General features: G+C 33.9%; 1 protein-coding gene across 3 annotated transcripts in view; it reads right to left on the bottom strand.

The window, feature by feature from the left end:
* Nucleotides 1-13,932, bottom strand: part of GPHN (gephyrin) — a 631,539-nt gene that overhangs the window by 226,663 nt on the left and 390,944 nt on the right. For all 3 annotated transcript variants that reach the window (XM_082617455.1, XM_082617456.1, XM_082617457.1), the window contains exon 9: nt 3,257-3,391. In XM_082617455.1, the coding sequence (XP_082473581.1) occupies nt 3,257-3,391 (135 nt within the window). The remainder of the gene's footprint in view (nt 1-3,256; nt 3,392-13,932) is intronic.

The raw sequence follows: 13,932 nt of genomic DNA, 5'->3' as shown, positions 1-13,932 counted from the left end.
GTTTGTAAAGCCAAGAACAATGTTATTTGCTCACCACTGCTTTCCCAGAACCAGGCAAAGACTTATTTAATAGATTAATAACACTGTTGGGGAGGCAAGGATTACCAGCTTCATCATAGACAAAAAGCTCAGAGAAGTTGAGCAAGTTGCTCTAATGCAGTGTAGTAATTAAGTAGAGAAGTCAGCATTTGAATCCAGGTCTTCTATTATCAAGTCAAGTGCTCTTTCTAGTGCTCATCTTTTAAAACTGTATTGTATTTCCGATGTAAAGAAAAATATTCGCACATATATTTCTACACATGACAGACTGTATGCCTAATCTGAAACACGGAAGGGCGATTTCTATGGGGTTTGGCTAACAGTAATATGTACTAAATTATAAATATCCCATCCAAGATGCAGTAACAATAACAATGTCAAACTCAACTTGTGTTCTAATTTTGTGCTAGATATCATTCCTGGGATGTCTTATACATCTCTTAGATTGAAAACATTCAAAACCAAAATGTATTAACAACTCTCCTTTGCTTTTTCTCTTTTATTCCTTAGTATAGTTAATAACATAATTTACCCATATCTCAAATTAGAAACCTGACTTTCTTTTTGATTTCTTCTCTGCCCTAAATTTTTATGCTATAAAATTAAAATAAAGAATTCATCTAGAACAGATTTACGTGCTAAAACCTACAGCCTTGAAATTTGACTCAGTAGGCAAAGGCAAAAAAAAAAAAAAAAAGTCATTATTTAAAATAAAAAAGAACCGATATCTGAAGTTGGATTTTGAAGTCACTGAATTAGGTTATTTATGTACTAATGAAGTTTTAGTCTGAGAGTTCTTGATTGGTGAATACTGCCTGTAAGGTGGTCATTTCTGCTGAATATAATTCTCAAAACCTCCACCTGGCAAAAAAGCTTTTGTTTTGTTTTATTCATCTTTCATGTCCCTGGTGAAATGTTACTCCTTCGAGTGGCCTTCTCTGATCATCCCATCTAAGTGAGGTTTCCCTCCTTTTATTTTCTATCACTACACTTTTTTACTTCTTCTTAGCGTGAATTTCAATGTATCATTATTAAGTTACCGTAAAAGTATATTTATTATAATTTAAAGTTATTTTAAATAAATTTATTTTAAAAATACCTATTTATTTCAGTATACCATTGACTAAACTGTAAACTCCATGAGGGCAGAGACTATATCTGTCACTGATATAAAAGTACATATAAAAGCATCTAGTTTACATTAAATTAAGCAGTCTTTTAATTTGATACTTTTAATAGGACGATTAATTTGATTATCTTCACTTCTTTTTAAAAAATAAGTATTCAAACTAAATTTTCTATTATATTACTATTCTGATTCAACCGTAAAAGTTTACTTTTAAAATTACAACAAAGCAATAATTTTATCTTTGAGATTACATTCTGGTGTGGTAAAAATTATTTAAAAGAAACAGAATCTTATTCCTAGACAAAAATACAGAAAAAAATTCCTGAAAAAAAAGATATTCAAATACTCTGTTTTATTTGAATTTACTGTCAATGTGAACAGCTAAGTGTTAACTATGGAAAAAATATCAAGACAAGCCACCTCCTCTCCTAAAATTTTGCAGTAAGCAAATTAACTTAATGTAGAAATTCGGAGTGATTTTTAAAACTGTATTTAATATTCTCTTTGCAATTAAGATGTAATTGCAGAGTTTTAAAAAGGCTCAGGAACTATTATTGTATAATTAAACTTAGCTTAAAATATTTATGTACACAGTACATCACTAAGAGAAAAATACTGTGTCTTAGATAATTCTGGATTCCCATCATTAAGGTCTTAATATTTGGTGCATGAGTAAACTTTTATACTGGATTTAACACTTAGCTTTAATTATCTCCCAGACTTTATAAATGAGTACAACTTATACTGTTGGAGTTTAATGAAGTCAAATAAATTATTTTGTCTTAAAAATTTATAAGATATGGATGAGATTCTTCTACCCAATTTATGTCTTGAGAACTCCATGTTTTCATTCAGTTGAAGATGTAACTGACTGGCACCCCATGTATAAATGTATAACATACATTTTATATCTAGAATGTTTTTATAGTTTTTCTCTGTTGAAGATTTAGGATGTCAATTTTTTTTAACTATAAAATTAATATCAGCTATTTTTGACACAAGTCTAAAAGCAATGATATACAACAGTTAACACTTTGAAGACTTTGCTGAAAAGGTTGTACCATGGAATGTAAAAACAACTGCACTACACATATCAAGAATTGCTTGAGATTACTTCTAGTTAAATTCAATGATAATATTCATAAAACTCACAGAAAAGCTGGAATTAAGGAAGATAGCTATATAAGTCCTTAAATCTGATGACAGTGAAAGAGCCACAGTTTGAAAAATTACCTAGAGAGCCCTGAAATAAATTTACTGTATAGCCTGATATCTAACATCATATCCTATTAAATAAGAAGGAATGTTACTGTTAAGCTTTTGATGCCAATAGTGGATCCATCCCATAGAAAACTTGAAAGCACAAATGACTAACTTTGCCAGGAAAAAGCATCACAGTCAAAATTAGGTTTGCTACTCAATTTTTCACATACATGAAGATGTCAGGTAGCAAATAAATGTCTAATCCTCCCCCCACCCCCTTACATGATTCAGTACTTGGGAAAAATTATAAAAAATAGATACTAAGACACTTCCTCCCTCCCCCAAAGGTTGGCATTAAAACTTTCTTTCTAATCAATTTAGATTTGTTTCCAAATATTAGGCAGCAACATTCCAAGTTGAATATGTTTGAAAAAATTTGGAATGATACTAGAGCAGGGAGCTACCCCTGCCTGGACAAGTTAAAAAAAAATCCCTTTGGTGATATTATTTTATTTTGTTAATCTTACTGTTTATTGGCCAGAAACACATTCATCCTCTGCATAAATAAATAACTTCACATCTACACTAATAAGTATGCTACAAAATAATAAGTCTACAACAAAGGAACAGGAGCTACACAAAGTAATACCTATAGCTGTGAGGTAGTAGGCATTTTGAATGAAATTTCTATTGCTCTATTGTTGGCCTAATACGACAATCTGTGAAATACCACAATCTGTGGTAACTATGTTTTAGCCCATTAATTTTTCATCGTATTATCTTGCATGCAATCCAATCTTGAAAAGCGGAGGGAAATACTGGTTGGTTAGTTTTCCCAGATTCACATAGCAGAGCAGGTGTAAGGTGCCAAGGAACTGTACTTACTTTTGGTGTTGGGCAGGAAGCTGTAGAAAGGCGAGATGTAGCCTGAGCACGAGGAGATTCTGAAGGAGTAGTGCTGAGGGAGGCTGTGTCTCGTGGGAGCACCTGAACGCCACGAGAAATGATGGAGTCTGGAATCTGGACAAGAGGAACAAGTATGGTTTAATATGCTGAAAATACCAACAACATGTAAAATCAATACCCATATCAAACATTTTTTGGGGGGGCATTCTTTGCTGCTGAGCTCTCAGATATTTGGTCTCACTTACTGTTAGGTATGAATGCATCCAACAATTTGGGATAGGGTAGAAACCTTCAGATTTAAGATATTTTCCTTGGCCAAATAATATTTCATCAAAGCTTTTTTTATGAGGCAGTATAGAATTGTAGTGAGAAGTAAAGTGTTTGGCATTCATATACTGGCTCTGCCACTTAATAGTTATTTAATTCCTAGATATTTTCCATTTCCCTTTCAGATTCATTCTCCACCCTTCTTCACTCTCTCTGCTTGAAGCTAACCTGTATAGATAGAATCAATAAGCTATTTTGTGCTCTCTGGTTTCTAGCTGGGCTCAGCTAATAGGAGACACTGTCAGGAAACTGAAGAGTTGTAGGAGAGTAAGGTCTGACATTTATTCCCCTGGCTCCTTCTCTACCAGGTCACCTTAGGTTGGCTAAGATCACAGCCCCTATCAGATGACCCTTGCTTTCGGCTCTTTTCTGGATTCCAATAGCAGATCCCTCCCTTGCCCCATTAGGACTAGGAGTATTAATGATTCCCACTATTACTAGTCCCAGGGTGCTGCATCACGTTTTGTTGCTTTCCCTAAAACCTGCCCAAGCTTTTGTAAATATCATAGTCCTTTATTACTCTTTTCAATTATCCATTTAAGTATGCTGTGGCTTTACTGGGATACTGATGGATATATTTTTTTAATTTGCTATTTCCTTTATCTAAAAAATGTAGATAATGATAGCATTTACCTCACCAGATTATTGCTGAGGGTTAAATAAGATAATGTATATAAATTATATAACACAAGTAGTTAATACTTAATAAATGTTGGCGATTGCTAGCTATTATATTATACCTATCAATAGGGTAAAGACTGATGTAACTGAATATTACTACTGTAAAAACATATAAATGTAAGGACAAATAATATGGATTATTAAAAAAATATTAATATTTACATTGATTATAAAATTTATTATTTGGGGCTATGCATAATTTAGTTCATGTTCTGGGCTAGTACTAGTGAGTGTAGGTCTTCTAATCTCAAAGTGAGAACTTGACTACTTTCAAGCAATTATCATTCAATAAACAAATATTACTTACTATGTGAAAAGAAGAAAACAGCAGCCAGATTTTGTGACTAGAAAGGTGCTCTGTATCTTACACACCATCTCTTTCTCACAAAGGACATATTATTTTCATAAATGCTCTTTTATTTAGTTTCCATACCTACATCCTCAATACCAAAGGTACTGCCACCATTTCAGGGCTTAACAATTTATGTGATTTATGAACAATAACCCCATAACTAGGATGAAAAGCAATGGGAATTTGGAGAAGAAAAATAGCTCCATTTGCTAGTATATTTGAATAGTGAATTGCAATAAATATTTTAAAGAAATGGAAGTAGTCTAATTTAGAAGAGCTTTATGTTGCCACTTATGTCTAATATAAAAGGCCATGTATTGGAAAGAAAAAGGTCAAATGTCCCTATTATATTTCATATAATACCACGTTTCTCTCTTTCACAGAAATTAGCCATACTTATACTACATTTATATGTATGCTAGTTTGATCAATGTTTATCTCCCACACCAGAATGCATTGTCATGATGATGGAACTGTGTTTTTGCTACTACTGTACATCCAGTACCTAATGAAGCATCCGCACAAAGTAGTATACATGTGTGATATATATTTCCAGACTTACACACACACACACACACAATCTTCACCCCCCCAATAAACAAAAGAGTAGGATATTTGAGGGAGAAGGTAACTTTAAATTGTGAGGTACATACTTTTGGGTTACTAGTCTGGAAATACAGAATGAACTATTGGAAATATGAGTCTGGAGCTCAGGAAAAAGTTAGGGATTGGATATACACTTTGGGAATTATCGCTGAAGGTGGTAGTTTCAGTCATGCAAATATTGCAGGTCACCCAAGGAGGGCATGTAAAAGAACAAAAGATGACGGCTGAAAATTCTAGGTGATATCCATATTAAGGGGTTAACAGAAGAAAAGGAATTAGGGAAAAAAAAACCTGTAAATGGTATGATGATACAATCTTGTTTTCCTTGAATAATATGGGTTTATATCTATTATCCTGACTTAATTATTAAATAACACACCTTCTCACTTTCAGAAGTGTTTCAGTTTGGAAGATAAATTATTTGGTCTTCCTATCTTTAAGAAACCGTTAGAGACAAAAGAGGAAAATTAAGACAGAGTGAACATAAGGGAAGAGAAAAGAGAAGAAACTTTCAGGAGATATTACAAAATATCAACTACTGGGGAGAAGAGGAGTAAGGTGAGAGTTGAAAAGATGCCATTAGATCTAGCAATTAAAGAAGATACAAGTAAAGTAAAAAGAAGAGAAACGAGTTGAGGAAGCAAGTGGGGATAACAAACCAGGGTAATTGGTGGGAAAAAAAGAGAGACATTCACTAATATTCTTTTCTTTGGTGCTTGGAATGAAGATCTATCTGATGACAAAAAGGGGAAGTAAAAGTGGGAAAGATAACTCTAGAAGAGTCATAAAAATCTGGAAAAATGCATTGATGACTGAAGCATGGAGGATAACTAAGGCGTTGGCAAAGGAAATATCAACCATCATTGAGAATCCAGTTAATACTGGCAACCATAAATTTCCAATTTCATTATGTAATATAGTGTGGAAATAAAATTTCACCCATCTCAAAAAAGTTATGCTACAGACAGAGACTTAGAAATTATTTGCAGAGATATGATTGTGGAAGCTACAAAAATAGATGAGATCTGAAAGACAAAGACCACATGGAAAGAATACAGCAAGACAGAAAAAGGAGAAAGAAACAGACATTAAAGAACAAAATAGAGGTGGTCATTAGTAACCTAAAAGAAAGCTATTATTTGATGAAGATGGATACCTCAATATAAGTGGTAAAGAAAAAAGTTGGAGGTAAGGAAAAGGATGCAGTGAATATGGATAACTGTTGTACAGTGTTTGTAATGTTTCCTTTTTGGAGATATTATGAACAATTCTTGTTCATGTACCATAATTCCCACATGCATTAATTCTAGGATATATATACTCAGAAACAGAATTGCTGGTTGTAGGGTGTGAATACTTTCTTTTACAAATTCCCAAATTGGTTAAGCCAATTTATATGTCTATCAAAAGAAAATGGTGACAATTCCTCTTACTCCACAACTTAGATCTACCTAGTATTGTCAGTATTATTCTTTTTCAAATGGGATACTAAAAATATCTTAATGTGTGTGTTTTTAAAAAGTCTTTATTGAATTTGTTACAAGATTGCTTCTGTTTTATGTTTTGATATTTTGGATGTCAGGCACGTGGGATCTTAGCTCCCCGACCAGGGATCAAACCCACGTCCCCTGCATTGGAAGGTGAAGTCTTAACCACTGGACCACCAGGGAAGTCCCCTTAATGTGATTTTAATTTCATTGTTAATAAGAGTAAATACCTTTTCATATGTTTATCAGCTATTTAGATGTTCTCTTTTGTAAAGTCCCTATTCAATTTGCCCTATTTTCCCCTTATTAAGTCGTTCTTTTTTATTGAATTGTTACATTTCTGTATCTATTCTGGATAACAAGTCCTTTATCAGTTTTATATGGTGTAAATATCTATTCCTCCTATGTAGCTTGCCTTCTTACTTTATCACGTATTGTGATGAACAGAATATTTTAATTTTAATTTAGTTAACTCTATCAATATTTTCCTTTATAGTTAGTGGCTTTTGTGTCTTAAAAGGAATCCTTTCTGAGTGACATCAGTAGAAAGGTACAGTAGGTAATGTCAATAGTCCACTCCTCTACTAAAGAAGTGAATAAACTAACAAAATCTGTCAGAATCAACTTTATCAGAAATCTAGAAACTAATCAAGTTTACAGCAGCCAGGTGAATGCTTAATCAAAAAACCTCACAAAACCCCTCACTTGATCCCCTACTACATAGCTCAGTGATGGCCTTGAAGACACAGTTCACATGTCTGGTAATGGTTCTGAATACTGAAGGGAAACAAACCTTATTCTCGAGGGTTGTGGTTGTTTCAACATGTCTGGTAGCTCACTGAAGGATACGCTCAAAGGGCTTTCTTTTATTTTCCCTATCTTGGAACACTCCCATGGCTCAGGCAACTAACTGGAGGGGAGGTTAGCCAAATATTTAAAGTCAAATATATTAGCCACTGCTGTCTGGGCAGTGGATAACAGGTGGAATGAATAACAGATAAACTTAAAAACCTGGGAGGAAAGGCCATGTAATGAGATGCTTTCAGGCATAAGAGCTTTGAAAAGTTCCCAGATATTCCTGAGTTCCAGGAGGTCATGATTATGCCATCCTTAGAAGACTTCACCTAATCTTTCACCTCTTGCTGAACTAAAGATTTTGCACAAGTAGGAAGTGAAGATTAGGCAGAGTAGTAAACTGCCTGGCTGAGTGTTAAAGGCATGCTCCAATATATAAAAAGAGCTCATCTGCAAAGAATGGGAGATTTTCTTTTTCTGTATATATATAAAATTTCCAGGCATTTAAGGAAATTATGTCAAATCACTAGCTGACTATGAAGCTAATGGAACAGAGACTTCAGTGGCCACACACAACAAAGAAGAACAGACTTGACAAAAGTAGTTCAGATATTTGTAGTGAGGTGGATGGACCTAGAGACTGTCATACAGAGTGAAGTAAGTGAGAAAGAGAAAAGCAAATACTGTATGCTAACAAATATATATGGAATAATAAAAAAAAAAGAAAATGGTCAGAAGAACCTAGGGGCAAGACAGGAATAAAGAGGCTGACCTCCTAGAGAATGGACTTGAGGATATGGGGAGAGGGAAGGGTAAGCTGGGACAAAGTGAGAGAGTGGCATGGACATATATAGACTACCAAATGTAAAACAGATAGCTAGTGGGAAGCAGCCACACAGCACAGGGAGATCAGCTCGGTGCTTTGTGACCACCTAGAGGGGTGGGATAGGAAGGTTGGGAGGGAGGGAGATGCAAGAGGGAAGAGATATGGGGACATATGTATATGTATAACTGATTCACTTTGTTATAAAGCAGAAACTAACACACCATTGTAAAGCAATTATACTCCAATAAAAATGTTAAAAAAAAAAGGAGTTCAGAAAAGTTAATCAACAAACAAACAACAACAATTATAACAAGCAGCAATAACATACCCTGGGGAGGGGAGAGAATTTGATTTCCAGAGTTGCTACTAGTAATATTCAAAGGGCCCAGTTTTCAACAAAAATATTATATGGTATGCAATGAAACAAGAAAGTATGGCCCATGTATAGGAAAAAAAAAAAAAAAAGAAGAAATAGAAACTGTTCTTGAGAAAGTCTTGACACTGGGCTGACTAGAAAAAGCTTTTAAATTAACTAATTAAAATATATTCAAAAAGCTAAAGGCAACCATGGAAAAGCACTAAAGAAAGCATGATAATGATGTATCACCAATAGGGAATATCAATAAAGAGGCAGAAATCATAAAAAGAAACCAAATAGAAATTCTAAAGTTGAAAAGTATAACTAAAATAAAAAATTCACCACAACGGTTCAGTACAAGATTTCAGCAAGCAGAAGAAAGAAGCAATGACCTGAGGAGCAGAAATAAATAAAGAATAAAGAAAAATGAACAGGGATTAAGAAACCTGTGGGACAACAATAAATGTACCAAGATATGCATAATGGGAATCCCACGGAGAAGAGAGAAAGAGGCAGAGAAAATATTTGAAGAAATAATGCCTGAAAACTTTCAAATTAGATGAAATACATTAATCTACACATCCAAGAAACTCAACAACCCCAAGATGGATAAACTCAAAGAGATCTACACCAAGATATATAATCAAACTATTGAACGTGAAAGGAGAGAACCCTGAAAGCAGCAAGAGAAAAGCAACTCAAGGGATCCTCAATAAGAATTGTAGCTGATTTTTCAACAGAAAGCAAAGGGGTTGGTTGGCAGTGGGAAGACATACTCAAAAATGCTGAAAGAAAAATAATCTGTCAACCAAAATTTTTGTCTGGTAAAACTACACTTCAAGAATGAAGGAGAAATCAATACATTCTCAGATAAACAAAAACTGAGAGAGTTCAATGCTAGAAGACCTGCCGGACACGAAATGCTAAAGGGAGTCCTTTAGGCTGAAATGAAAGGACACTAGACAGTAATTTGGAATTCATGTAAAGAAATAAACAACACTGGTACGCTACATAGGTAAATATAAAAGTCACTATTAATGTATATTTTGGGTCATGAATCCGTATTTTTCCTATATAATTTAAAAAGAAAACTACATAAAAGAATAATTATAAATCTGTGTTGATGGGCACACAATGTATACATATATAATTTGTTAAAATAACAATATAAGTGAGGGAGATAGTGAAAAGCTTTTGCATAATACTTAAACTAACTTGGTATTAATTAAGACTAGATTGTGATAAATTAAGGTGTTAACTGTAACCTTCACAGCAATCTCTAAGAAAAATAACTAAAAAATATTTGGTAAAAGAAATGAGAGGAAAAACAAAATGGTACACTAGAAAATATCTATTAATCAAAAAAGAAGGAAGTAATGGAGGAAATGAGGAACAAGAACAACAACAAGACACTGAAAACGAACAGTGAACTGGAAGAAATCCTACCTTATCTGTAATTACATTAAATGTAAGTGGATTAAACTACTCAATTAAAAGGCAAAGACTGGCAAAATAGATTAAACCCCCCTCAAAAAAAAAAAAAACAAACCCATGATCCAAGTATATACTTTAGATCCAAAGACACATATTGGTTGAAGGTGGAAAAGTGGAAAAAATATTCCATGCAAACAGTAATTGAAAGAGAGATGGAATAGTTATAATAATATTAGACGAAATGGACTGTAAGGCAAAAGCTGTTCAAAGAGACAAAGACCTCAGATAACGACAAAAAGGTCAATTCATCAGAAGACAAAACAGTTATAAACACTTATCCAGAGCTCCAAAATATATAAAACAAAAATCAACAGTATTAAAGAGAGAAAAAAAATTTTTAACAATAAAATTGGCAGACTTCAATGCTCTCAACACTTTCAATAATCGCTAGAATAGCTAGTCAGAAAATCAACAAGTAAAACAGATTTGAACAAGAGTATAAACCAATTAGACCTAGTAACCATATAGAAAACAATCTACCTATCAAGTAGATTGTTCCATGTTCTCAAGTGAACATCGAACATTCTACAGGATAGACCAAATGTCAGGCCACAAAATAAGTCTCACTAAAATACTGAAGTCATACAATGTTTCTTCTCTGACCATAATGGAAGAAAAGTAGAAATCAATATAGAAATAAACTGAGAAATTTACAAATGTGTGGAAATTAGACACATTCTTAAACAACCAATGAGTCAAGGAAAAAAATCACAATGGAAATTAGAAAATACTTTGATATGAATGAAAATGAAAATACAACATACCAAAACTTATGGGATATAGCAACAGGAATGCTCAGAGGAAAATGTGTAAGAAAAGCAAACTAACCTCCCAAAAAAGAGGAGGAAGGAGTAATAAAGATTCCAGTGGAGATAGATGAAATAGAGAACAGAAAAACACTGAAAAGATCAACAAAACCCAAATTGGTTCTTTGAAAATATCAACAGCATTGGCCAACTTTTAGCTAGACTGACCAAGAGAAAAAAAGATAAAACTCAAATTACTAAAATCACTAATGAAGTGGGAACATTATTATTGATCTCACAGAAATAAAAAAGATTGTAAGGGGAATGCCATGAACAATTATATGCCAACAAATTAGGTAACCTAGAGAAAACAGACAAGTTCTTAGAAACACAAAAACTATCAAAACTGATTCAAGACGAAACAGAAAATCTGGAATAGACAAATAACAAGTAAAAAGACCGAATCAGTAATCAGAAAAAAGCTTCCAACAAGGAAAAGCTCAGAACCAGATGGCTTCATCAAAGAATTCTGTCAAATGTTTAGAGAAGAATTAAATAATTCTAAATAATAAATCATTCACAAACTCTTCCAGAAAATGGAAGGGAAGGCTTCCTAAACTTATTTTACGGGGCCAGTATTACCCGGATACCAAAGACAAGTTAAGATGACACAGGAAAAGAAAATTACAAACCAATATCCTTTATGAATATAAATGTTTGGCAAACATCCTAAATAAAGTACTATAAAACTTAATCCAACAGCATATTAAAAGGATTATATACTATGACCAAGCGGGATTTATTCCATGAATGTAAGGGTGGTTCAACATAATGAATATAATCAATGTGTAATGCATTAATAGAATGAAGAAAAAATCCACATGATCCCAGAATCCAAATGATGTAGAAAAAGCATTTGACAAAATAGAACACCTTTTCATGACAAAAACACTTAGAAAACTAGGAATAGAAGACAACTTTCCCAACCTGATAAAGGGCACCTATGAAAACTCCACAGCTAACATTCTACTTAATGAAAGACTGAAAGCTTACTTTAAGATCAGGACCAAGGATGTCTGCACTCACCACTTCTTTTCAACACTATACTAGAAGTTCTAGCTAGGGAAATTAAGCAGGAAAAAGAAATAAAAGGCATCTGAATTGGAAAGGAAGAAGTAAAACAATCCCTATTCACAGATGACACTATTTTTTTTTTCCACAGAAAGAAATATTTGAACTAATAAATTCAGCAAAGTTGCAGGATGTATGAGGAACACACCAAAATCAGTTGTATTTGTATACATTAACACTGAAAATTAAAAAAAAGAAAATTAAGAAAGCATTTCCATTTACAACAGAATCAAAAAGAATAAAATATTAAGGAATAAATTTCCTCCATAAACAGACATAAATAGGGCTTTCCTGGTGGTGCAGTGGTTAAGAATCCGCCTGCCAATGCAGGGGATATGGGTTCGAGCCCTGGTCTGGGAAGATCCCATATGCCACGGAGCAACTAAGCCTGTGTGCCAAAACTACTGAGCCTGTGCTCTAGATCCTGCAAGCCACAACTACTGAGCCTATGTGCCACAACTACTGAAGCCTGCTCGCCTAGAGCCCGTGCTCCGCAACAAGATAAGCCACTGAAATGAGAAGCCCGTGCACTGCAACGAAGAGCAGCCCCCACTCACCACAACTAGAGAAAGCCCATACACAGCAATGAAGACCAAACGTAGCCAAAAATAAATAAATAAAATAAATAAATTTATTAAAAAAAAGACATAAATAGGGGGCTTCCCTGGTGGCACAGTGGTTGAGAGTCCGCCTGCTGATGCAGGGGACACGGGTTCATGCCCTGGTCTGGGAAGATCCCACATGCCACAGAGCGGCTGGGCCCGTGAGCCATGGCCGCTGAGCCTGCGCGTCCGGAGCCTGTGCTCCGCAACGGGAGAGGCCACAGCAGTGAGAGGCCCAAGTACTGCAAACAAAAACAAACAAACAAACAAAAGCCATAAATAAATGGAAAGACATATATTGTTAAGGTAGCAATACTACCCAGAGGGAATTTACAGATTCAATACAGTCTCTATCAAATTCCAACAAACTAACACAACATTGTAAAGCAACTACACCCAATAAAAAAATAAATTTAAAAAAATCATGAAAACTGGAAAAAAAATTCTAATAGAATTTTTTGCAGAAATAGAAAAGCCCATCCTAAAATTCATATGGAATCTCAGTGGACTCCACATAGCCAAAACAATCTTGAAAAACAAAGTTAGAAAACTCACACTTGCCAATTTCAAAACTTACTTCAAAGGTGCAGTAATCAAAAGTGTAATACTGCCATAAGGATAGACATATAGATCAATGGGATAGAACTGAAAGGCCAGAAATAAACCCTCTTATACTTTTATGGTTAAGTGATTTTTGACAAAGGTGCCAAGACAATAGGAAAGAATAATCTTTTCAACAAATTGTGCCAGAACAACTGGATATCCACATTTAAAAAATGAAGTTCTACCCTTTCCTCACACGATATTCAAAAATTATCTGAAAATGGATCAACGACCTAAATGTAAGAGCTAAAAATTATAAAATTCTCAGAAGAAAACATAGGGATAAATATTCTTTACCTTGGATTTGGTAATTGATTCTTAGATATGATACCAAAAGCATAAGGAAAAGAAAATTTAGACAAACTGGACTTCATCAAATTTAAAAACTTTTGTACATCACAGGATTATCAAGAAAGGTTGAAAAGACAACCGATAGAATGGGAGAAAATATTTGCTAATTATATATCTGATAATGGTTTAGTATCCAGAATATATAAAGAATACTTACAACAGAACAACAAAAGATGACCCATTAAAAAAAAAACACCTCATTTTAAGAAATGAGGTAAAAGACTTGAATAGACATATTTCTCTGAAGAAGATATACAAATGATCAACAAGCAACATGAAAAGATGTTCATTATCAT

This window comes from Mesoplodon mirus, assembly GCF_964341445.2.
Source record: "Mesoplodon mirus genome assembly, chromosome: 4".
In the NCBI taxonomy this organism is placed as follows: Eukaryota; Metazoa; Chordata; class Mammalia; order Artiodactyla; family Ziphiidae; genus Mesoplodon; species Mesoplodon mirus.
The sequence above is the reverse complement of the archived record's forward strand: the minus strand, read 5'-3'. Positions and strand labels throughout refer to the sequence as shown.